The sequence below is a fragment of the Egretta garzetta genome, unplaced genomic scaffold, assembly GCF_000687185.1.
Source record: "Egretta garzetta isolate BGI_Z169 unplaced genomic scaffold, ASM68718v1 scaffold64, whole genome shotgun sequence".
Taxonomy (NCBI): domain Eukaryota; kingdom Metazoa; phylum Chordata; class Aves; order Pelecaniformes; family Ardeidae; genus Egretta; species Egretta garzetta.
The window spans coordinates 3741437-3768946 of record NW_009259596.1 but is presented as its reverse complement, the minus strand read 5'-3'; the positions used below and the strand labels follow the sequence as shown (position 1 = coordinate 3768946).

Genomic DNA, 27510 nt, shown 5'->3' with positions numbered 1-27510 from the left:
AACCTTTGGTCTTCAAGCAGCATAAATTAAGATTTTAACTAGATATATGGAATGGTTCTTGAAACTATGGAACTAATCATGTGAGATAATGTAAGCTGCACTTTTACATAAATTGCTTTCAATAATGCTAAATGGAAACAGAAATCTGCCTTACCTTACTACTGTTATGGTCTTTATCTTCCCCTGTCCTAGGTGAGTTCCACCATCCTGAGCAGGATGCACAATTTTTCCTGCAGCACAGGAACAAAGGGGGAAATGATTAGAAGCTATGGAGGCAAGACCTCCTGCAAGAGTTGAGCTTGTCACTCCTGCTCAGGAAGTGCAAGAGTGGCTGTAGCAACTTTTTCACGTGTACAGACTTTTATAGGACCATTCCTGTGCTCACTCGAGGGTTTCCAAAAGAGATTTCAAATGGAAGGAGTCAGGAACAGATGAAACTTTTCTGGGCTAGTGTAACACCTCTCCTAGCCTTTCTCTAGCCCATAATGGTAACATTAGTACATGGGTCTCTGTATTTTCTCCATTTCTTTGGGGAAAGTCTTGACATCTTGCTGAAATTCCCCACAAGCTTGCATTTCTCAACAGTTGGATTGGAAGACCTTCTGGAAAGCACCACGACACATTTCCCTGGATTTCCTTTGTTTGGAGATCAGAATGAAGTGGCACAGTGTGAGCCCAGTTCTTGTCTCTGTTCTTGGCACGCTGTCAGACCATGGTGGTATCAAGAGCCCAAGTTCAAGAGTTGGAAATGTTCTCATTCTTTTTGATAAAGACACAGCCTAAGCATGAGAAATTGAATGATCATTAAGAAAGCAGTAAAGCATTTCTAGTATGAGATACAAATGGTTATATTCTTTCAAATCACCGGTGTGTGTAGAAACATGTCTTGTAGAGCTCATAGTCAAGCTATAAATGAAACTGTTATTACTTGATATACAAGTCTGAAGAAAAATTATAATCATGTCTTCCAAGCATGTAATATTATCTCTGTAGTAGCTGACCATATTTATGGCTTAGACAATGTGCATCATTTTACTGCTATACAATAAAATTTATTTAGGGCAGTGTAATGTAATCTAAGTTGATGAGTTCTTGTCATCTTTATAAATCGTTGTTTTAGATTTTTGAGAATTCTAGAAAGAGAAGATTAAGAGAAACCACAAAAAGAAAGACCAAATAATCCAATTTCTTGTTTTTTTTACTTATGCAGAACACAGAGACTCTTCTTGTCTATCGCCTTCTGGGTTTGACAGGCTTAAACCTGATAATTCCGTGGTATTCATTACCCTTTTGTATGTAAACATATTAATTCCTAATAAATTCTTTTTTTTTTCTCTGTAATATATATGATAAAGTAGTTTATGATCACATATCTGTGAAGAGTAAAGGTAAAACGTTATGCTGTGGAAAAAACTTATGCAACTCCTATGTGTGTTTAACCTACAGTATAACATAGGTGAGCGTAATACTGATTTTTTTTCCCTTAAAAAATCTGTACCACTTCGTACAATGCACTTGCATAAATGTTTGCAACTTTTAGGGTTTTATAACTTAGCATTTATTATAGAAAATTATTGCCTTCTGTCTTTCACCAACCCCCTACCCTTCAACATACACATCTATCCATCTGATATGTGAGGGGAATTACATTTGGCTCAGCAATTAAAATGGATATATGTCTTTCAAACTCCTCCGCCCTGACCATCCTGTTTAGAGGGTGAAGAAGCTCTTGGGAGCCCATACAGGTTATTGACTGCTGTGTGCCTACAGGAGGTCTGTAAACCCTGTCCTTTACTTGTTCTCCGGAGGTCCTTAACAAGGCAGGAACAACTAAGGTAGGGATCTTGAGCTTTACCCATCACTTACTGTTGGAATCTAGTTCCCAAGTGAAATAAGTTAATAAAGTTGCAGTCTAATTAAGTCACATCTCTTCCATCTTTCATATCTTTTATGTCTGGGAATGCATTGCAACTGATTGTGTATTTCCAGCCTGTGCAAGGAAAATTTTTCTGTTTGTTGTTTTTTTTTTTTATTTGCAGTAGAGTCAGACTATATACTAATTATTTGCTAATCATTAGATAACATGTCTTGAAAAATATCTGTGAAGTTACTTGTAACAAATCACAAAAATGAGTTATATTCTTTCCTCTCCAAATGGTTAGTACCTTTTCAGGTTGTAGCGATTTTATCTTTTTTTAACTAATCCCTAAGGAGAAATAAAAGCACGTCATGATTTTTCAAGGCTATCTATCGCTCCCAGCACTCAGGCATGTTTAAAGCACAAAACACTACTGATTGTCGGATTACAAATTTCTTCATATGTTATCACTGTAATGTGAGATGGTGGCACTGAAGTGCAGCAGGCAAACAGAATAAAGGCTTCTGAGTACACTCCCTGGGTTTCGTTTTTTCATGTCATATGGGCTTGCATACTTTGTCAAAAGAAAGATCTTGCATACAGTATACTTTCAGACATAAACAATGTACTTTTAAAAAGTTGGATAGAAGAAAATTGATGTCTTGAACTGATAAAAGCCTGTGTTTAGAGATAAAAAAGAAACAGAAAATAAGATGTAGAATGTTAAAATAATAAAAAAAGTGCATAAAGTTTTGATTTATTTTTAAATAGTCTTAAATAATTTGTATGGATTGTTTTCAAACTGAATGAGTAGAATCTGGTAGATAACCTAGGTATTTAATTTTGTGTTCACTGAGTCAACGGGAACTTGAATGTAGATTTCAGTAGGGCAGATTTCACATCGAGATCTGCAGAGCCCTCTTTCCCATTGTAAATTAAGATTTTGAGCCTTTGAAATCAGTGGCTGAATTCCTATATAGGGCATGGGATTTCATGTTGGTTGTTTACTTAAAATATGATTTTCCTGAACTTTATTTTTTAACTTTTCCACTTAGTACTATCAACTATGAATGTAAAAGGTTCTTTGGATTTGGACATAGATGATTAATGTGGGCAATTCCAGCAGGATCAAAATTTCATAATGTATTGATTTGCTCTGTATTCCCTCTGAAGGAAAAATGTCCCTGTAGGAAATAGGAGACAGTACACGTTTCTCAAAGTGAAGCATAATTCACTAGTAAATACAGGAAAAAAAATCTCAGAATAAGCACTTTTCAATATGGAGACAGATGGCCACATCACTTGGCAAGCATTCAGCTTTTTTTCCCTGACATGTTTAAATAATGTTTATCAAACAATAGACAGGGATAAAAATCAAGGTAGCCTTAAATTTATCTAAACCGGAATGGCAGGCTACTGTAGGATTGTCCTATAAATAACAATGAACAGCTGTTGAATGGAAGTCAGTAAGGTGGAAAGAGTTTTTCTACTGGATTGTAGAAATACATGTATCTATATTTCTTGTTCTTGTAATGAAATCTTCTGTCCTCTTTCCCAGCCCAGAACTCAACATACTGTTTGTATACCTGGCACAGAGTACAATGATTAGAGTCAAAACCAGATGGCCATATTTTTCCTTGTCTTGTTTATTTAGGTGACAGACAGATGAGTCCTAACTTTACCTGTAAATCTGATTGTAATTATTTATGTTCTACTGTGAATTTTTGCACACAAATACTCATGCACAGACACACACACACAAATAGATGTAAACTGACTCTTTCTCTTTCTTTCTTTCCCAGGCTTAGAAAGAATTGCAAGAGATTCGGCGTATGAGCAAGAAGGAAAAGTTCAGTTTGTGATTGATGCAGTGTATTCCATGGCCTATGCACTACACAACATGCATAAAGATCTCTGTCCTGGATATATTGGTCTATGCCCAAGGATGAGCACAATTGATGGTAAAGAACTACTTAGCTATATTCGGGCGGTAAACTTTAATGGTAAGTTACACAGACTCTTTTCTTCCCCCTCTTTTCTTTAAATGTTTCAGGAGTGACAAGATGGGTTTTCTTCTTTATATAGGATACTTTAAGGCACAGTGGAAAACAGGATTAGAAGCAGTTCTCATTTAATCAGAACTGTGAGTTTTTCCACCTGCTTTGAAACCCCAAGTGTATTTTTTGTCTTAACATTAAGCTGCTCCCAAAAGATGCAGATGTTAAAAATAAGAATCTGTTGATCGAAATGCCGTTGAAAAGCTGCTGTTGTAGAAACAAGTTGAGGACTCATGCAGTCCTATTGACAGATTGAAATCCTTTGTCAGAGGTTGCTTATGTGTTTGCAAGAGAATGAATTGAAAAAAATACCTTTTTGAAAGTTGCTTTATTCTGAAATTACTGTTAACAATTTCCTTACAGAAGTGAAGAGTGAGGAGTTTGCTTTCAATTTGCACATTTAAATCTCAGTTAAAACACTCACTAGCTGTTCTGGCTTCTTTTCCATTTTATTGTTTTTGCCTCAGTGATTTAGTGAGCTTTAATACAACTACAGTATATATTTTTAAACTACACCGCACAATATTCTGTGCAGCTGGGATCTGCCTGCTGGGGAAATATAGTTACAGATGCTTATGCTGTTAAGAGTAGAGGCCAGTAAAGAACAGGATTAATTTATGAATGGAAAATTGAAAAGGGGAGAACATATGATGGTGAAATAAAGTTGCTGAAAACCTACATTATTTCATTAAAGTCATAATTATTGCAGACTATATTTACCATATTTTACAAAGAAATGGAACAATGTTCTTTGCTGTGTTTTGGCTGTTATTTTTTTTTTCCCTGCTTGGTGGTAATTCACGTACTAGACATGCCTTCTAACTATGCAGAGAGAAACACTGTCTATCACAATTTATTCCAATGACCTCAGCTGCCAGCCTTTTTGAAAAAAGCACAAGGTCATTTTGAATTTAGCTTCTGAGTGGAAGCTTTTTTTGCTTTAGGTAATATACCAGACCATTTGGTTGGTATGAGTGTTGGCTGTAGTTCACAGTTTTTTCCTCTTCTAAAACTTTTTTTTCCTATGCAATTTTCATGAAAAGGGAATCCCTGTCTCCAGGAATACAAAGGCAGAGGGAATTTAAATGATTCTTTAGAGATTTTAAAGAAAACCTGGAGCAAAACATGGTGGTGGCAAATGGGAAATGTTATGATGACAAAGGTAGGCAGCATATTGTAAGGTTTGCAGTGATAATTATCTACATTTCTAGTAGATATTCTTCTGGGTCTGTGTTGTTAAAGCACAAAGAAAGTGATCTGTTTTCATTTGGTGTGCATGGAAGTTTAGCATAAAAAGATAAGCTGTACATGTTATATGAAACCTTTCTCTCCTGAGGCTGTTGTATTTCATCAATACCTGTCATGATTTCTCTGGCTGAGTCTAAGTATTGCAACAAGGGGAGATGAAAGAGTGGGATAAAGCATTCTGGACACTAATGAAAAAGTATCTGGTTTTGGACTAGTGATTTACTTAAAGAAAGGAAAAAGAAAAAAGAACAAAAAAGAAACATTTCTGTGAGGTTAACTTTCTGTCTCATGGGATGTTAACTGTCCCCTGTATTAGGCTCATCCACATTACGTATTGGTTTACCATTTTTTTGTGTGTGTTATACACCCAAATATATCCCTTTTTTTTCCATCATATGTTGGGAGGCATAAGCAGAGGACATTATTTAACCCTTTGCCTTTTCCTATTAAGCCCATACTCCTGTTCCTCAGGACAGCACGGCCACTGTGCCTGACTTGGTTTACAGAGGTGAATATTTACATAGATTGCTAGACCTCCTGTGCTGGGAGTTGACAGTAGCACTGTGTGTTGATTTTGACGTGCATCCTAGGTTCAGTCATTAATAATGTAGCATATTAAAAGTGAACTGGTACATGAAAGGAAAACTCTGACTTTCATAGCCATTCAAGGTAGCATTTTTCTATCCTGACAATCACAGATTCACAGCATTGCTGAAGTTGGTGGGGACCTCTGGAGATCACCTACTCCAACCCCCTGATCATATCAGGATCAGCCAAATCAGGTTACTTAGGACCATGTCCAGCCAGATTTTAAATATATACAAGGATGGAAAATCCTCCAAAATTATCTCTGAGCAATCAGTTCCAATATTTGATCATCTTCACAGTAAAAAAGTTTTTTCTTATGCTTGAACAACTTTTCCTGTGTTTAAAAATTAAGCCTCTGCTCTTCAGGCCAATGTTCATTTCAAATATCAAGAACTGTCATTTTTGAGACAGGGAGTTTTTCTTTTTATTCAATATCAGTTTCCCCACATGATTCTACCCTTATGCATATTAAACCACCTTCTCACCTCTCTTAATTCAGTATATCCCTTTAACCAAAGTAGTAATGAGTGGGTGCAAGTCCAATTAATGTGCTGTCACATTCAACTTAGTGGGTTTCACCTCACAAAGCATGACCTGTATTTTGAAGGATACCTGTCTGCCTTATGAAGGGTATTTGCAAGGAGAGAAAAACATACATATTTCTGTCTATTGAAGTAACTGTTTTGATTTTGATTGCAAGTCATCACTTTGAAATGTTTTTATTTTCGTTTACTCTGTTTATATTTCTTTACAAATTATGAAGAAGATTTGTTCCCCTGAAGGATTCATCTGTGCAATATGCCATGACCCTTTCATGACTGAAAGGTGATCGTAACCACCAGCTCACAGTGTACTGATGTAATTGATACAACATTCTTCTACCTTCTATCCTTCTAGATATTCTTTCTGCTAAATGCAGAAGATCTCACAGTTCGATGTGATTTTAAACTTTTTCATTTGTAATAGGAATAAAGAAATTTATTTGTACCTGAGATTTGAGTTACTGCTGAATGTAGTCCCCTGTTTTACTATTGCCCGTGTTTTATTTAGGACGGTTAGCAAAGTATGACATCTAAAGAGAATTGCTTTTCATTTATAATGGGCAGTTTAACAGTTAATTGAATTTCATATGAAAATAAACCTCTAACCTGTAATTGGTACAGCCTATTACTGTGTACATTGAAAAAGTTTTTAAATAATAGGAAAATATAAATCCAGAATGCTGAGATGTGGTATATTTAGTTCCCTGTGTTCTTGGTGGTCACTTCTAGTGGACCACAACCAGCCCTTTCTGGCTATTTGATCAAAGAATACTTAGAGCTTTCAGAAGTTCCATGCTCCTACTTGTTTGTTTTTCCCAGGCAAAAAGTGAATGTTGTCACTTTATGGTGTTCTTATGTTAATAAAGGTGCCACATTTGAAAGACTTTCCCTATGGGGTTTTGTATCCAAATAAAATGAGATATTTATGTGAAACTGATGTTTCATATTTCAAGTTATGTAAAATGAATAGTTTTTCTGTTAATTAGGTTTATAAATGGTGATATGCACAATAGTGTAATTGTGGCGTGATTCAATATGTTCTCCCACCACGTTGCTCTAGTGTTCTCACTCTTTAACTTCATTATTCTGTCTACAAAATAAGCAGATGTTTTCTAAGAGTTTTTACCCTGGCATGTGCTGAGTATTTTTTGAGAAATGCTCTGCTGAATTCAACATAAGTGCACATTATTTAACAGAGGCAGGACTTGAACATGCATTTGTGGTGGATGGAGGTGTTTCAAAGGTGGTTTTGTTTTGGTTTCTTTTTGGTTTTAAGAAAAAGATTTATTTTTGTACTTCCTTGTGGACAAAGTAAAAACAAAAAAATGACAACATGGATACAGTGCTATTTCTTGGGTGGGAATAAAACACAAAGTCATAAGAGCAGTCAGTGCCCCCTTCCCCAATTGTCCCACTACAAAAGTGAAGATTAAAATTTATAGTTAAATTCCAAAGATAAATATCATTGCTCATACTGTACATAAAACATTTCATATACAAGAAAGTTCACTCTTTCTATACATATAGATTTATAAGTTAATGACAACTACCTGAAAGGAGGCTGTAAAGAGGTGGGGGTTGGTCTCTTCTCCCTGGTAATGGGCAATAGGACGAGGGGAAATGGTCTGAAGTTGTGCCAGGGCAGGTTTAGGTCAGACATTAGGAAAAATTTTTTAAATGAAAGGGTTGCCAGGCACTGGAATGGGCTGCTCAGGGAGGTGGTCGAGTCCCTATCCCTGGAGGTGGTAGACGAGGTGCTTAGGGACGTGGTTTAGTGGTGGGATGGCAGTGTTAGGTTAACGGTTGGACTTGATGGTCTTAAAGGGCTTTTCCAGCCTAAACAGTTCTATGATTCTATATATTTGTATTTATAATTACATTAACACATTGTAGTAGTTCCAGGGATAAATATTGAGAAAACATCACATGCTATAACACAATATACTTATAGATATTACAATATGAGTCTTTCACTTAGCTTAAAGGTAAGGACAGAACTTGACCTGTACTCTCATACATGCAAACAGACACCTTATTAGCTTTGATGGGCTACTTATCCTTCAGGTGAATAAGGATACTTGCTATTTTGACAACTTTTTAGGTGAGCCAGGGTAAGCAAAAAGGGAGTAGAGAATAGGTGGAAGTACTGACTCCCCTCTGCCATCAATGCTTAGATAAATGTTGTCTGCTTCTGCCAAAGGTCACTGCAACGTCACCTCCCCCTCCTGGTGAAGAGGAGACTCAGGAAATAAATTCTGAGTCTTACCGCAACCTTTCGTCTGGTCTCCTCTGGAACAAAGTAAAGCAACTATGTTGCTTGCTGGGATTTTGTGACAAATCTACATAACACTGCAACAGGCTGCCTGGAAAGGTTGTGGAGTCTCCATCCTTGGAGATATTCAAAACCTGTTTGTCCATGGGCAACCTGCTGTAGCTGAGCCACGTCTAAGCACAGGGGTTGGACTAGGTGATCTCCAAAGTCGCTTCCCACCTCAGCCATGCTGTGATTCTATAGTTCTAGTTGAACTTGGAAAAAAAAAAAGTATATCACTTACCCTTGCTTTACAGTATTAAATGAACATATGTTACCTTTACTCTGTTCTTCTGGAACTAATTTCATAGTCTGAGTGGATTAGTAAATCTTGCTGTTATTTGGGGTTTAGATATGTTAATTAATTGCCTTTGAGAAAAGATTAATTTTGGCTACACACACAGACACCCAAACATGTAGCATAAGACCCATTTAAAAAGCAAACACGCAAAATGTCATCCTGAATGGGCAGAATGATACCAGAGAATGAGAACATAAGAACAAAAACTAGCAGGCAAACTCAAAATAAAGTGTCAACACTTGTAAACTAAAAATTAATGATCACTCAACATTGTATTTTTTTTTTTCTGAGAAAGCAGTATCTATAGAGGACAGTTTTTTTAAAAAAAAATAAGAATGGGGTTTCTCATGGAGAATTTTGAAGCCTTCAGAGAATCATTATTGTGGAATCAGCCATTTACAAAGTTCATCTTCTCCTGCTGTCTTTTGAAGTTTTTAAGACATCAGTCTGTGCAAAACTCTCCTGATTTAATATTCAGCTCAGACTGTTTAAAATGTTTTCTTGAAGAAAGCTGACATCTCTCTATTCTTTCACTGAGTACAAAATTTGCATTCTCAAATCATTATTTATCATTAAAACAGAAGCTTTAAAGTGGTGCCCTTTAAGGCTGATAAGTTTTGACATTTTTAAGGCATTAAGCACAATAGACCTAAATGTCCCACTTAAAACACACTTGAGCTATGCTCCTAACTCAGATTTCTAAAAATCCAACTCTCAAATGTACAACTACCGATGTAGAAAAAGACCTTTTTGAAATAGGTGAAGTTGGGCACATCTGAGTTATAAGTTCATATTGTCAATTCATAATTTAGCGGTTTGTACTGTCAGAAACACTTAACACCCTAAGATGCCACTGGTACCATATTGAGACAGGGTTAAAAACTAAGTATAATGGGAGATAATAGCAGATGTGTAGATCAGATAGGGACAAACAAGATTAACAATGACCTGGGAAGGGCTAAACTCTGCTGACCTTGCTAGGATTCACTGTGGTAGCACCTCCAGTTTCACTAATCTGTACTCTGCTGAAGAAATAAAGATGCTGCTTTCAGCTGCAGAAGAGGGAGTGGAAAGGGAAATGTCTGCTGCAGTTTCTTTAAGATCTATGATGTTTGTTCTGTTTTAAATTAATCATGTGGCATAATTCCATGTAACTTCTTTTGAAAATCTTGGTGGTACAGAGGAATGTTTGAAAACATGGCTAAAGCTTAAACTAACATAGACCCAAATGCAAAAAATCCCAGAATTCAAAATAGTTCATTCTTTTCATGTCCTTTTGTCTTGGTTACAAAGGTGCCTAATTTGGCTTGCGAATGCACTGGGGCTATGGCAGACCATTAGTAATAAAGAATCCTGATGCCCAGTTTCCCATACCTTTATGTTAAATTAAGAAAAGGGTTGTTACCTCGTTAATTTATTATTTAGGATGAGCAGGGGATCATTTCAAATAAGTTCTGCTTTGGCTTGCTAATTATTTAAATGGAATTAATCCAAGTGGCTATACAAGAAATTAAAATTGCACAATGGTCTGAACCACTCTCAATGGGTTTAAGTAATGTATGGTTATAATGTAAGCACACACAGCAGACAAACCTTGGAGCTGCTGGGATTCTTAGGTACCTCATGAATCCATGTGATTAAAATCAGAGATTATGAAAATTCTGGGTGTGAAATCAGAAGGGAGAACCTAAAAGTATGTGCAATTTATAGCTGTGCTCTTGCTTACGTACAGATCTTAAGTGATTAATTGAGCAGTGTGTGTGCTCCACATAGAAAATTCATGATGCAGAACGTGACTGAGATCAGTTCTCTGTCTTGAGAAACAAGGTCTAATTCATAAGATATTTTAATAATTAATATGTAAAGGAAGGGGATAAAGGATTTACCCTCATTAGCCATGAAAATTGATTTCCATCTCCTGGTAGATGAGGATATTTAGATATATTAGATGACATTTTTCTAATATGATCAAGTAAATAACTCTGGCAATAATGATGAATAGTACAAACTAACCCTTGCCATTCTGAGTGAAAAGGTATCTGAGTGCAAAGAAACTGGATCCGTAATGCATGCATTTTTTTAGCTTCTAGTATGTGTAAGAAATATCACAGATGCAGTTCTGGGGCATTATTAAGCCCTTCAGATACCCTTATCACCTTTAAGTAACAGGAAGAAAGCATGCCACATGTTCTGAGGAAAAGAATACCTTGACAAACTTCCGAACTTAAATGTTTACATTTTAAATCTCCTCTTAAATCTATCAAATTAAGTAAGAATGTTTGTACAAGTTATTAATTTTTCCATATGTCGATTTATGACCCGTTTGGTAAGACAACAGTTCTGCAAGCCAGCAGGACAGTCATGAGGGGGAATGAATTGCTTTTTAGTACCTCTGTAACAGCATAATACGAGCCTTTTTCATTTTCCTACAACAACTTTTACTTACAAAATGAAGTAACACATTAGAGAGAATATCAAGGGAAAAAAAACAAGAAGGTTTTTGTTAAGGGTATTTGGTAGCATAAATAAGCAGCATTTATAGCTCATTCATGTAAAAAGTGATCTAACTGGTAATGGCTGATAAGTGACAAACAAAAAATAGAGCAATTCTTCAGGGAGGTCACTTGACAAATCTTAGATTCTCATGTAAGGAGAAAAATAACCATTTCTCGGTGTTAAAGGGAATGACAGTGAAATCAGGTAGACTTAATACTCTAGGGAAGGAATTACAGTGAGGAGAGGAGAAGTTTATAATTAACAGACATTGATGACATCATTAGACAACACTGTTTATTTTTTCTACTCTAGGGAGATGTTGTATTCAGCAGTAATCAACCAAGTTCAGATCTATAGTCAAAGCAGTACTGGATTCAAGAGCAACTTAGACCTTGCTACCAGATCTCAAGCAAATACAGGAAGAATCCGAGCAAACTAAACAGGACATCCAAGAGGAAAATGAGGGGATTCAGTTCATCCCTTGCAGGCAGATAGGTTTCCCTCAGTAGCTGGTGAAATTTAAAGTGTCTAGTTCTCCAAATAGCTGATGGGAAAGGCTGAAACCTCTAAAGGCTACCAGAGAGCAAGCCTGTCCATTAGTATTTAGGCACCATAGCAACTCACCTACTTCTGTATGTTTTTCTTCAAGCAGCTATGAGTCAGAGAGATTTTCTCAAAGGCTGGTTAAAGCATTTCTAATAGTATGAAATATTAAATATGTGGAAGATAGTTTATCTTAGAAGCTTCTCTAATTTACTCCAGCAGAGGAAGCATTTGCTGTTATTCCTGAGGATTAAGTTATCCAATCATTTTGGCCACACAGCAGGTTATGTTTCATGCTGAACAGATTGGATCCAAAATGTTGCTCCCTATAGTCTTAGCCAAATCTCTCCCTTGTAAGCCTGAAATAAAATGGATTTGAAGCGCAAATTTCTGAGGCGTTCTATTTTAAATAGAGACTGTTTCTCTCAACTCGCCTGTTATCTCTGTCACCAAAAATTGAACATTTGATAATTAAAGGTAAAATAATTTGCAGTAAAGATTTTAGTTGCAATCCTGTGGATCTGTGCATAGCACACTTTCAAAGTGATGCATTGAAGAGGCTTCCATATTAACATTTTTCAATTTGTGCCAATTTCTCTAGGTTATTAACTTTTATAATTACATTAGCATTTAATAAAAAAAGTAGTTTGGAATATAGGAAATACAGAATACTCTTTATTATTAGTTACACTTGGAAGCCTAAACTCTTTTAAGCCAAGTCATAGGAGCCTACAGAGTCAGATGGATTTGAAAATGGTGCTTCTCTCTATTGCTTACAGCTCTATTAACAAATTATCAGCTTGACTGGTACTCTACTTCGATACAGTTTTATTTGCTGGTAGTTGAGCTATTTATGTAAAGGTAAGATTATGAGTGAATACTGAGCTACATTCTAGAGTATGAAAATATGGGTGTGTTTTTAACTACTATGTCAAAATTTACACACCAGTGATAGCTTTCTCTTTAGACCTATCAGTTACAATGGGTGAAGTTTATTATCCAGTATGATTAACTTTGATGCTGACTTGCGTAATTTTAGGAATTCAGCTGGAGGGTAAAAGGGTGTGGTACAAGCCTTCAATGTTAAGTCAAGAGGAAGAGGTTTATGCCTCTGAAAGGTTCCAGAAGGAAATTAGAAATATTTAGTACAGCACTGCTAAACTTTGCTTTGAGGTCAAGATGGTAGAAACACTGGAGGTTGGTCTTTTCCCCAAACTTTTCATATTTTCATATAGTCTGGGATACAGATGTTCACTAAGGAAATAAAGTATAACGCATGACTGGGAGGATATTCTTTAGCTTTGTTGCATTTGTGTCACTGTGGAGCTAAGAATGCAAGACTTCCTAGAAGTCCCATCCAAATGGACTCTCAATATCCTATCTTAGTAACACTAAGTATCTATCAGTTTATATAAAGTCATAGTTTCTATTGTATTTTTATTCTAGTGAAAACAGAATTGAAGCAGCTGTAAATGTATGACTTCATATTTCTACCCAGCCAGCACTGAAACAAGAAATCTTAGTGATATATTTTGTGCATTTGTTGGGAGGTTTTTTTTATTGTGCAGCATACACAAAGAAAGGCCCATCATCAGCACCTGTATTATTTTTCGTTTTCATTCAGATGAAAATTTTGTGGTTTCTGGAAGATGAATTACAAGTTACCTTTTGGGATTAAAGCAATATATGAGTATTATCTCCAAAGTGTTAGAGAAGCTAGCATGATTTTTAAGCTTTTTTTTTTTTTTCTTTTTTGTTATAAGTATTTTTTCTCATCTAAGAAAACAAAACAAGCCAAACCAAACCCAACCAACTTTGGTTAAGGAAAGAAACTATCACCATGTTACCATAGTTTTAATATAAAGCAGACAATTTAGGTTTAAGCAAAAAAAAGAGTTATCGTGTAATATTGATGGTTGGTTATTCCATCGATCACTTTTATTTTCTTTCAATGAGCAATAAAAAGTTAGATGTTATGCTACCATGAAATGAATATCTTTCAAGTTTCTTATAAAATCTTTGCAATGTGTGAAATACAGCTTGATTAAAACAATTTTTCACAGAAATGGGAGTGACTGGTTAACTCCATTCTTGCAAAACCCCCAAATTTTGCAGTTTTTCAAGCAATACTTTTGCTATGTCTCTGTTCCTATAGTACTTTTTTGCATTTGCAATTCTACATCTATGCTATCTACATACCTCCTTGTAACTTTTCCCATGCATTTTAACTTAAGGTAGATAAGGATTCAAAATTGCTGAAGACATTTGTAATTAGAATTTACCAATGTAACAAGCAATAAAGAAATAAAAATTCTGATCTATTCAAATGTTTAATTATAAGGAAAAAAGGTTCTTAGAAGATGATTGCAATAAATTTTTCATCTTTAATCTGTGATCTTGTCCTAAGAGTACAATAACATGCAAATATCACAGCAGATAGAAATTAGTATTGATTATTACTGTCCAGATGTTGCCGGTGCCTGGAAGAGTTAAAAACAACTGAGTCAACCTGAATGCTCTGAAATTATGAGCATTTAACTACTTTGTTGAATTAGCTCACCTTTTTTATTTCACATTCTGAAATGGAACAATGTCATTCAGTTGGCTGAAATATTTCTTGAAAAGTAAGTAATAAATGTTACCTGTTCATTATTTAGTTGAAAAAGGAAAATCCATCAGCTAAACAGGAAAATGCAGAAATATTATGTTTACCAACACTAGGTTATAAAGTTCCAATAGTAATGCAGTCAATAGAAAATTTACTGGTTATTTTGGCGGGTCTGGAACACTGGTGTTAAACAACCATACTGGAAAACAACTGTAAAAAAGTAGACACCCTAACAATTTTGAAGAATTGCTAAAAAAATAAGTTAAAGCAGAATCAAGGTCAGCTGGCAAGCAAACAGATAGCAAAAACATTTGCAATTACAGTTACTTATGTTTATTATAAGTATCATCTAGTCACTTAGATGTGGCTTCAAGTTTAGGCATTTGCACTTGCTCTGTACAGGAAGACAGTTCCTAAGAGTTTGGAGAGCGTTGTAGTAACACAGTAGTTACCTGACCTGCCTGGGGAATTCAGAACATCCTGAGTTTTCAGACGTGCTCTCTGTCACATATGTTTCTCTGCAGGAGTAGAAAAACAGCACACTAAGAGACAGTCCTTGACATTCACTAAATGAATATTCCCCTGGGAGCTGTATGTTTTTCAGTGGAAAGGCGAGGGAGTTTGTGTTTGCTTGTGGCAGGCAAAGGTGGCAGTTTGTACAGACTGGGCGGAAAGGAAGCAGCTATATATCACCCGTGTGCTGCACCCTGCTGCCTCCTTAGAATTGCTTTTCTTTCAAGGCTAGCCATACATATACTCATCAAACTCTTTAAAATGACAAGAAACCCATGCTTCTGTATGTTGCATCTTATGGAGACTTCAATAGCAGGTTGCTTTCCTTTGACTGTGAAGCTAAGCAAACAGATATACTCATGGAAGACACATTATTGCTCACTCTGAGCTCCAGCTGGATCAACGTTTGATTTTCCTGTTTGGCCCTGCAGCCACTGTAGGACTACCCTGGCTTTGCTCCAATGTAGCTTGATCCCGATTTGAGAGACAAAAATGTATTGGCACTGTTCCTGTGCCACACATAATCACATTTTATAAATATATCCCTAGGTAGCATTAAGTCACATCTCATAATATGGCCATTTGTGATAGCTGCGTCCCACTTTTTGGAAGTAATTATTATGCATTTTAAAGGAAAGTGAAATTATGTATGGAACCCGAAGTCATCGTTTGTGTGCAGGATATGCAGCTACAGGGCAGTCAGACTCCTCAGCACACACCAGACTGTTCAAACTTGAAAGGCTTATGTAGTGCAGCCTCCGTCGTCGTTCTTCCAAGTTCCTACCCAGAGATCTGAAGAGAAAGCCTCGGGATATTAAAGTCCACTGCTTATCATGCTGGAGAAAAACAACTAAAGGTGCTTGGAAATTACCCTTATATTGACATACAGCCACTGTGGGAAGGTTTCTGCTAAGCCAGCTGGTGGTTAAAGGCTCCAGCTCTTGATAGTTACAAATTGTTGTATTGATCCTCCCTCATGCATGGACTAACTGCGGCTCAAACACTGATCATTTTTCCTCTGTTTTGCATATTCACTGTTTCTTACCAGCAAGGGATATTGTTCATGCACAAAGTGCTTAGGCAGGATTTCTTGCTTACCTGAGCATAAAATGCACATGGTTTTGTTCTTATTGTAGTAAGCGAGTTGTCCTGAGCCTTGTACAGTGAATCAGAAAATTCTGAGGAATGTGATAAATCAAAAGAAAGTAATGTTCCCAAACCTAAGAACTGAATGTTGAGGTTATTCCTCATTTCAACCGATTTGCCCTAGTCCTAATTTGACCTTCTGAAGATTTCTCATGTTTCTGTGTTGTTTGTCTGACACCAGCTGACTCTGGGTTACTGCATTATTAAGACAAAAAGTATCTACAAATGTTATTTTATTTATTTGTTTTCTTGTTTCTTTACTTAGGTAGTCCTGGGACAACACTTTAGCTTTTCAAGGCATTTTTAGACAGTAAGATTCATAAGTCCACAAGTGCTGGGGACTGAATTTTCAGGTGTGCTGAAGTTCAGCGTTGCAACATGTGAAGGGGCAGAGCAAAGAAATATGCCTTCTGCCAGCTGTCCTGTAGTAGGCATACCCATCTGCAGTATGAACCTACAATTTCTGTTGCTATTTAGGGATTCAAGTTCTTAATGCTTTTACCAATTTGCACAACAATAGTATTCAGGAGAATGTGTTTTAGCTACAGTTTTTGTGTTTTAGAGTTTGAGTTTTTAATAAATTATTGCATGGTATGTAGCAGGCATAACCGACTGTTATCTCAGTCCACCAAATTTTTGAAACAAAGACATGAACTATTCTCTTTAAATAAAGACCCTGGACCTATTCTAACTTATTTTGGTTTGAATAGCAGGAACTTGGTCCTCCTATGGAGATGAGAGGTTGTATCTGCTGAAAAGGAGTAAGGTGCCGAGGGGGAGAGAAAGAAGGTAGCAAATGGCAGCTGAGAAATTCACCTTCTATTTGAGTCCTCCAGATACACACACAGAGATTTTTGTGTTCTATATTCATGTGTAATCAAAGTAAAGATTTCCTATGAAGATAAGCTGATAATAGATATTGACCGTACTTGCCAAACAGTGAATAACATCAGTGTCACTTGAGAAGTACAGACTGTTTTTTCCATGTGGAGAATTTGTTTTTACAGAAGTGGCCCACTAATGCCTATAAATGCATACTGTGTGCACTCCATGGCCAGGGTCTAATACCTACACATGTGTATGCCATGTCCTGTGAATAGACGACTACGTGTCTCTGCAGCCAAGAGGTTATTATGTCCTCCTAATAAAGTTATTCCAATTCTAAGGTCATTAAAAGTTAAAAAAGACCAAGAAAACAAAAAAATCTTATAAAATAGTTCAATTCTTACACTGTATTGAAAAAGTATTACAAAACATAACTGGCCTCTAGAGAGAAATTTGTTTATCCTGTGTCACCTGAAAAAAAACAAAAACAGGCTTTAATTGGAAGGATTTTTTTTTCTCATCTGTCTTTTTGTTTAATCGCTTGAGTTTGGTCTGAATTAAACTAAAATTAATTTTACGAAAAATCAGAATCTCTCCAGGCCCTAAGGCTGTACTGGTGAGTGATGTCCTTATCACTAATGAAAACCAGCAATTAATTGACAATCCTGACACAGATGCTGATTTCATTGAGCAATTGCAAGAAACTCTTTTTGTGGCTCTTTTCCTTGAGTGAAAACCTCTGGGAAATCTGTTCCAGGAATGGAGTTGCTTAGCTCCCGACATTGCTAACCTTCAAGAAAGGCCCATCTGAATTTGGGGCAGGGCTCCCTCGTGCCGAGGTAATGCCATGTCAGCAGAGCTGAGAGTTGCTTCCCTCAGCAGCCAGGATCCCCGTGAGTTTGTAGCTGCTTTTCTCTTGAATTCTCTTCAGAGAAGAAAACTCAGATCAGAAACATAGGCAAAAAAAAGAGGGGTGCTGCTCCCTCTTGGGTCTGAGCTGTAAGGGGGGTGCAGAAGAAGCTGTGTGCCTCACTGGTCGGGCTAAGGAGCTTCAGAAAATGGGTTTGTAAATGCTGGTCCTTCAGAAACTTGGAGGTGTAAACCAGTGCCACTTGGACAGTTCTTGGATAACTAAATTCAACTCAGGTCTTGGTCACCAAAACAGGCAGTTGAAATTTTGACCTTCTTGTTGGTCCTTTTCCTGTAAAAAGGTCTTCTGTTTCATATGGATGATTTTCAGACTGTGAACTTCTTGGACTCTGTGATGACACAGACCTTGTAAATATAGATGTGTTGTGGTTAAATGGGAGGTGATCAAGAAAGGGAATAATTTTCATGGGGTGTAGTGTCTTCAGAGGTTGCATATAGATCTTTTCATTGAGGCTCATATATGAAGAATGAATACGGATCTATGGTTATAAACTTTCTTGATTTGGTATGTGCATCTGTTACTACTAACATGATGTAAAGATGATTATAAATATTCTTAGTTTTTCTCCCTTGCTACTGCTACAACTGCTTCTTTGTCCTCCCTCAGAGGTCCCTCTGCCAGAATCAATAACATCCAGATCAATGGAAGAATATTTCTGAAAACGTAAATCTTTCATCTTCATGGTCCTGACTTGCTAATGATTTCTAATGGAGTATTTAACAGGAATGAGCACAGACCTTGATATGAATTGCCAGGCAGATATGTAACAAGAGGGGTTCTGAGTAGGGAAATGTAGAAGGATAATGAAACCTGACAATAATAGAAAACCATGGACAAAGCGCTGAGGATGAGAACAAATGAACATGACTCCCGTAGAACAGGGTCACAAGCTGGTACCTGAACCATATGATTTGTTGCCGGGAAATGGAAAGTAATAAGGTTAGGCACAGAAGAACAGAAGGGTTTATAACTTCAGCAGATTGACATGCTACAAATATTGAACAGTAGATAGATTAGAGACAAGGGCTGTTTATAGTGGTATTGCTTTTTTTCTTTTTTCTTTTTTCCCCATGAGAAATAACAGCAAACAATGCAAACACTTGATGATATTGGTGATAAAAGATGCAGTTTTTCCTAACATTGTAAAAGATAGAAAAATTACTATGACCTGTTAGGTTCACCTTGTTTCGTGCGTGTCATGCAACTAGATAAAGTGGAAGAGGGGACGAATATAAAAATGGAGTAATACAGGGACACAGAGGTTTTAGCTATTTATAAAGCAAAATAGTCTAGGAATGGAATTCAGTTTATTTCACATTAGACATGTACATTGTAGATGTTTACACACAAACTAGTTGATTACACTGCTTTTACAGGGAATGGAGAGAAGATCACTTAGGGGGGCATGGTTCACCTTGTCGTTTACTTGTCTAAAATAAGCCAGATGAATTGTGCTGTAGTGGTGCCTCCACTGACAGCCAGTACCCAGACACTTTCAGCACAACCTGTTTGATCTCCTTTTGATCAGTTCCTTATCCACTTTACAGCCCAGATTCTGATCCCCATCTTCCAATTTTAATCAGTCATTTCCCATGGAATGAAATTCTGAAATCCAGAGAGATTATATCTGTCTCGCTTTCCTTGTAAACTAAATAACTTATCTGTCAAAGAAAGACACCAGGATCATGAGCATGATCCATTTCTGAAAAATTTATGTAGCTTTTGTTCTCATTTACATTTCTGTCTGTACCATCTACAGAGATTTCTATATGGGTAGAATAACTATTGATCATGAAAGTGCAGCATGAAAGACCATATCAATAAAGTATAAAAAGAGGAATTAAGAATGTCTTTGAAGAAATAAGAGATTTACTTGTAGATAAGTTATTCTGGCACAAAGCTCAATCTAGCTTTTGTGTGTCCAGAGTTGCCCCTTGAGAATATCACAGAATTGTTTTGGGAATCCAGTCAAACAATATGTCAGGAAACCTGACCGCAGTGGATTTTTTTTTTTTTTTTTCCAGAGGACAGCAGGCAGTAAACAAGGTTTTCTGAAGCACTAATTTCAGAGCTGACTCTGCCTGTTGGCAAACTGGATTTAACTAGTGGTATCTGGAGACATGTTAATGAATTTCAGATTAACACAACTGCTAAACCTAATGCCATAATTAAGAAAGGCCTGCCAATCACTGCCTCTTTTGCACTGGCACAATTTATTCTGTAGATTTCTGTTGCAGAATTATCATCTAGTGAGGACTGCAATTAATTGCTAAACGGATCCTAAAAGAGCAGTTCACGGGAATAAGAAAAATGGCTGTAACAGAAAAGTTTTACAGCTCATTCTATTGTGTATATCCTAGGGTTATATAATTTTGTATGCAATTTTCTATGCTGACCTGTCTACTGTCATTCCTGGAAGCAGATCTTCTAAAAAGTAGCATTTTAAAAAAAAAGTCTAATTTTAATTAAAATTACTCATCATTTTCTGGCGATATTCAGTGCATTATCAAGAATTATCTATAACAGACAAGATCTGTGGAATTGCAACAAAGGTTTTCACTCTCCTGTGTGATATGCATTTTTTTCATCAGTCATTTCATTGGTTCTTTTACGTGTGTTGTATTGTCTGCTTCTTTTTCTGTTGTCTCAGCTGAAATTGCAAGCAACATAGTAAACTTCATTTGGTAATATCTACATTTTGTATGCTTTAAAAATTAGAAGAAAATTACCTGCTTGTCTCTAATTATAATACAGAACTACATTTTTACAGAGAGATGAAAAGATTTGTTTCAATTTAGACATATCTTCAGCTATTTAGTTTATTATTCAATCTTACTTGTAAAGAGAAAACATTATACATTTCCATGCCAGAATAAGTATAAGACTTATACATATCATAAGAGTGCCTTGACTACAGGTATAATTTCTTAAATGCCTGAGCCTTTGTTAGCTCCTCCACCACAAAGCTCTTGAGGGCGAGCTCCTGAAGCCTTTCCACTGGGCTGACAACAATTAATAGTGTGGGTGTTTCATGGGTCATCTTCCTTTCTCATTCAGGATTGTGTAGTCTGCAATGCATAGATTCACACAGACAATACATGCACAGAATTCTAATATCCCTTTGCATTTAGAGATGAGGCTCATGAAATGTATTAGGTTGATTTTTCAGATATTCCTCATTTGGTATTTAACAGCGGGAAATGAAGCAGCGAAGATGGCTCTCTGAGGCTGTTTTACACCTGTTCTGGCTTGGTGGTGCAGCCAAATGGCTGCAAATATTCATGTCATGGTCATTGATCATTTGTAACTTTCTGAAAGTCTGGGATCACTAAACTTCAGAAACAGAGTGATTGCTCACAAAATCACAGAAGAGTTGAGGCTGACCCTCTGGAGATGTCTGATCCAACCCCCTCTGCTCAGAGTAGACTGAGCTACAGCAACAGGTTGCTCAGGTCTGCATCCAGTTGAATGTTTAATATCTCCAGGGATGGAGACTCTACAACCTCTCAGGGCAATCTATTCCACTGTTTGGCTGCTTGCACACTAAAAAAGCTTTTTCTTATGCTTAAACAGAATTTTCTGTGCTTTGGTATGTGCCCATTGCCTCTTGTCCTGTCATTGGACATGACTGAGAAGAGTCTGACTCCATCTTCTTTACTTCCCTCATAAGGTATTTATGCACAGTAGTAAGATCCCTGACTCAAGTCTTTCCTTCTCCAAGCTGAAAAGCCCCGGCTCTCTAAGCTTCTCTGTGTATGACACATGCTGCAAGCCCTTAATCATCTTTGTGGCCCTTTGCTGGACTCCCTCCAGTACGTCCCTCCTTTTACTGAGGAGCCCAGAACTGGACACAGTGCTCCAGCTGTATTCTCACCAGTGTTCAGGAGAAGGGAAGGATCACCCCCTCAACCTCCTGCTCAGACCCAGCACTTCATCTGCTACCAGTGCACTTACACCATTCTGTAGTTGCTGATCAGAGAAGGAGCTTTTCTCCTGCTGTTGTAAGTCTCAGGCTTCAACATCCTGGGATTCTCCATTTCTGAACCCAATAAGCACAGATGCTTCCTGCCCCTCCTTCAGCACAGCTCCTCTACTTGGTGATGTGGATGCTTCCCAGCACACACCCCCTGTAGGCAGGGAGCCAGCCCATAATCCCCCGGCCCCAGCCTCAGTAAGAGGCCTGAAGAGATGCATCCTCCCTTGGGAGCTTGGTCTGAGCCTCTGACGTGCTGGGATAGTTGCTGAGGTGTGTGCTGGGGATGCACTGTAGCACTCTCACCACCACTGCTGAGCACATCAATGCTTCCCCCAGCAGCAGGGTTTCTCGCTGGCTATTGTGCACCGTCTGCAGAAACTGCTTCCCTGGGAATTGCACTCTGGGCTGGCCCTTACACGCACCTCTCCCAGAACCTGCTGAATAGGTGCTTGACTCTCCCTGCTCAGAGGCAGCTCGAAGCTCAAAGCACCCTTTGATCAAGAACAGTTTTGTTAGAAGCTGCTGGAAGTCAGAGTCCCCTGCAGCTCCCTTTCCCTGGTGCAGCAGGCACCCTGCTGTTCCTCCAGGAGTTCCCAGGAGTTCTTGGCCATCCCAGAAGCAGTTCACAGATCTACAAGCAGAGCCCAGAAACGCTGAGCAAGTTCCTGTGTCTGCTGCCTGCCTCTGTTAGCTCTGTTCTGCCTTGACTGTTCCCTTGGTTTCTTTTACTCCAACAATAGATGAGAGAAAATAAATCTGCATTCCTCTTTGTATCTGGTTTAAGGTTCTTCTACATTGCTGCAGTATTTGTTGGAGTTTTTCATGCATATGAAGAGCCCTGGTAATTATTACCTCTAGAAACTGCAGGACATTATTAAATGAACTTTTTATTTACATGGAGCCAAACTAGTTCATTCTTCTTCGTGATCAGTAGTACCTTTATTGACAAGGTTATTGTTCCTATTCTACAGGAACAACCAGGTAATATATGCAAATATATTCAGATTTTTATGGATGATGTCTTCCTGATGTAATGTTGAGACACAGTGATGCCAGTATACATTATTATTGTTGTGCAGTCCTTCAGTGTTACACTGTTATCATGACAATTTATTTTACCTAGTAAATCTTTTAGTGGTCTTGGAGAAAAGATTAATTTCAAGCTATTCTTATGGAATTCAAATAATATTAAGTCAGATTTAAAATTTAAGGTTATAACCTTTCATTTAGGCAAGCACTTAAGAATCTCAAGGCATAAAATTGCAGTTAACAAGCAAGTCATCTATTGACTCACTGAATTTAGTGACACTGTCCATGTAACGTTATGTAGGTGCCCAACTGCTTTGTTAGCAGTGATCTTAATGGAATTGTAAGTAGCACTCAGCTGGCAGAAATGTAGTAAAGATGCATTTTAAACCTAATAATAACTAGTCTTGCAAACAAATAGAAATGATTTTGACAATGTGAGAAGCTTCCTGGAAGTAACGATCTGAATATCTTTTCTTTCAGGAAGACTTAAGTAACGAAAGATAGAAGTATAAAAAATAAAGAGGAGATATAAGTGCTAGAGACCATTATATGATTTCAGTTGACAAAGACATAACTTTTTTTTTTAAACAGTGTTATCTGCTCCGTATTTACAACTGAAGGACTTTATACAGAGTTGAAGATAGGCCTTTTTATTGACTTGCTTGAAAAAATGGGGTTCTGAAATGACAGGTGCTGATCACTAAACAGAATTATACTGGTTTGCTGTTAAAGGGCAATAAGCTTTCCATAGTCAGTACCATCGAAAGGATGGGGCATGAGTAGAGACCCCAATGAAAGAAGGAAGAAGAATAACAGCAGCTGTAAGTCACTGCTTCTGCTTTGAGCAGCCCTCCTTACAGCTCCTTATCTACTGCAAATCCAGCACCACCAGTGCAGGGAAGATGTGACAGTGTCAGAAATCCTTGGATATTTTGTCAGTCACCATTATCTGCAGGCTTGAGGTGTTCATCTTCTGAAAGAGAAGGACATGGGCTCTGTTGTTGGAAGGGAGAACAACAAACTGATATCTTCTCTATAATGCTCAATATTTACTCTGGTTATATAAATACTTAATAACAATGTTAATGGAGAAGTCACTTAAAATGCACTAAAAAAAGACAGGTGAAGGAAGAAAAAAGGGACATAATTTAATTCAAAATTCCGATCAGTCTCAGTTGTATGCATTTTAGCCTTAAGTTGTAATGCAAAACTGAATCACTACTTGTGCAGACTTACATATTTCCCCTGGCTTCACCTCAGACATAGAGGTGTTTGTTAGCAGTGTAGTTATGACTGAAATCTGATTCAGAATCACTTTTAAAACTTCTCAGACAGGTTTCTTCAGGTTGTGATATGAAAAGTGGAACAGTTCTGTTTCCATTACAGATACCTAATATTGTGAGTCTCCAGGTATTTAAAGCTGGGAAAAAAAAAAGTAGGTTTTGGGTTTGATTTGGTGATGGGTTTTCATTTTGTTTGTTGTTTAGTTTGTTGGTTGCTTTGGGGTTTTGTATTTTTGGGGTTTTTTTTGTTTGTTTCTCTGGTTTGAATGGAATCAGTATTACAGTACATTAAGCTGTAATGTGTGAATATAAGTCTAAGTAAGAATGACATTTTTAACTGCCCATCAGTTTTATTCTTCAGTAGAAAACTGTTATATGTAATTTTAGATCCACATTGTTACCCCTCATGTCTATATTTAAAATTCAGGCACTCATTTCTTGATTTTCATAGTTTCAGACCTTGACTAAATGCTCTGGTCAAGTTTCACCAGAAGTCAAGCATAGCTGTTAGTTTTACAGATAGTTCTTAAAAATATGTTACTATATATTGTACACTGTGACTTAGTCCATAAGCTTCTACTTGTGCGGTGACAGATAATTAGCAATCAGTGTAGGATCATAGAAATAGTATAAAATAAATTTGGAAGTGATTTTTAAGAATTATTGGTTCTATCCTACTGCCAAAGCCAGGATTAACTGTACTGTTATTAGTGCTGACAGATGCTTGTCCAGCCTGTTCTTGAAAAAAGATCTGCTAGAGAGATTTCACAGCCCTTGCAGACAATCCATTGATTCACTGCCTTCTGTGAGAGAGTTTTTCCTTAGGTTTAACTTAAGCCTTCGTTCTTGCAAATGAAAGTTCTTATTCCATGTCTTGGAACAATGATCTTAATTTTTCGGCTTATTTTAAACTAAACTGTTAAAGAAAATAATGAATATGCTCAGATCCCTGTGGAACAGTACTGCAAACTCTTGTCCAGCCTGACAGCGAACTGTTAATAATGACACTCAGTAGTAACTACATCCAGGCAGTGTTTTCCTAGTTTGCTTATCAAAATGTCATGTGAAAGAGCATCAGAAGGCTTTCTAAAGTGAAGCTAGATGACAATATGACTGTTTTTCCTCTATCCAAAAGACCTATTATGCTGTTGTGGAAAAAAAAAATCAAATTATTTTGACATGACTTGTTCTTGATGAACACATTGTTACTGTGTCCTAGTGTCAGCTGGGGTAAAGTTAATTTTCTTCCTAGTAGCTGGCAGAGTGCTGTGTTTGGTATTTAGGATGAGAAGAATATTGATAACACACTGATGGTTTAGTTGTTGCTGAGCAGTGCTTACACTAAGTCAGGGACATTTCAGCTTCCCCTGCTCTGCCAGGTGCACAAGAAGCTGGGAGGGGGCACAGCCAGGACAGCTGACCCAAACTGACCAAAGGGATATCCCACACCATATAACATCATGATGAACAAAAAACTGGGGAGATTGGCTGGGGTGGGATGGGTGGATGGGACCAGTGCTCGGGAACTGGCTGGGCAATTGCATTGTAGATCACTTGATTTGTATATTCTTTTATGGTTATTATAATTTCCCCTTCCTTTTCTGTCCTATTAAATTGCCTTTACCTAAGCCCACGAGTTTTGCCTGTTTTCTGATTCTCTCTCCTATCCCACTGAGGGACACCACGACTGGGTGGTGTTTTGCTGCTGACTGGGTTAAACCACAACACTGCTTTTTGGCACCCAATGTGGGGCTTGAAGCATTGAGATAATGACAGATCTGAACAGAGTGTGTTAAAACAAATTTGTTATAAGCATTCATTATTAGGCCAATAGTCACTGGCTGCAGTGTTGATTTATTTGCTCTCAGAATTGTGCTTGTTCTTGGAGTTGTGCTATGTACTTGCTGTATATGTTCCCTGTTGTGCTGTTTATTATCTCTGGGGGCTGGATTAAGGTTATCATTTTGCTGGACTGTGTAGCACTGTTTTATAATATGATCAAATTACTGGTCATGAGACTACTCTGGTATTTGTACTCAGCATTGCCATCATCTCTTCGTGAGCCAACTCTCAGAAACTATTAATAATTGCATTCTTTACCTTTTCTCCTCAGAGAGCCCATCTATGGGGGAGACAAAGGGGGACACTTTTTCCTGCTCCTCCACTTTCCCCTTCTCCTCCAGGCTAGTTACAATAGCTCTGGAGAATTTTGAATATCCTTAAGATGTTCAAACCATCATGGTCCTGTTGCTATGTCTCCTGAATATGTTTCAGGTCTTTTTTAAGGTAAACAGCTATTTAAGAATGCCACCCAGAGATCTGTCTCGAGGCTGGATAGTTATGAGTGGCAGGTTGTGCGGGATAGTATGGGCCAGTACCTAGGTCACTGGGCACCTCCAGTGTTTTGGAACTTCACCCTGAATAAGTGCAGAGTCCTGAAAAACTAGTAAAATATTTGGAAAAAGTATGCTGTCACCCAGGCAATTCCAGAGAGACACAAGTCACTGCAACTTGCTGGGGCCTGGCCCATGCCTACTGAGCCCCGTTCAACACTGTTCAGTACCCTCAAGGGGAAGAGAAGGTCTCTGGAGCTGATGACAAAATGACGGACACTGCAGCTACTCCAACCCCAGCGACAGGCACTGCGGCTGAACCGAGGAACCAACCCATGCTGGTATCAGTTGCCCCTATACACAAGAAGAAATATTGGATGCGAAAGTCAGCTTGTTTAGTAAGGGAAGAAACTGCTGCTAAGGGAAAGGAGGACAGAGGGGAGGAGGCAGGCTACTCTGAAGAAGGGCCATCATGAGAAGAGGAGGAGGAAGTGGCAGAACTTCCAGAGTATTCATATTTAGAGCTGATAAGTGGATTACACAGAACAATCATAGGCCCAGCAATGACCAGCTGGTCCTGATGAACTCATATTTTTTTTATGTAATCTAATGAAAAAGTGAATATTTCTTGAATAAACTAGTATTTTATGCAGGAAGTGGTCTCTAACATGTTTTTTTTTTTTATAGCATTAAGAGAACAAACTGAATATATTAAATGTATTCACCAGTAATTAAAACAGAAAAAAAGGCAAGGTTGGTAACAGTCATTCTGAAAGTGCAGACTTAGCAAATGGGTGAAATGAATGACATCTGTCCAGGGCTGTCTTACTGCTTCTCTACAGTGCCAGCTCTCCTCAAGTAACTTTAAAAAATATGTTCACTACAGTCTTTCAATTGGAAGTTATTAGAAATGAAAAATTGA

General features: G+C 37.5%; 1 protein-coding gene across 1 annotated transcript in view; it reads left to right on the top strand.

Annotated features, from left to right (window-relative positions):
• GRM8 (glutamate metabotropic receptor 8) overlaps positions 1-27510 on the top strand; it is a 346306-nt gene that overhangs the window by 205912 nt on the left and 112884 nt on the right. Inside the window, exon 6 of the mRNA XM_035893702.1 lies at positions 3661-3861. Coding sequence (XP_035749595.1) covers positions 3661-3861 — 201 coding nt within the window. The remainder of the gene's footprint in view (positions 1-3660; positions 3862-27510) is intronic.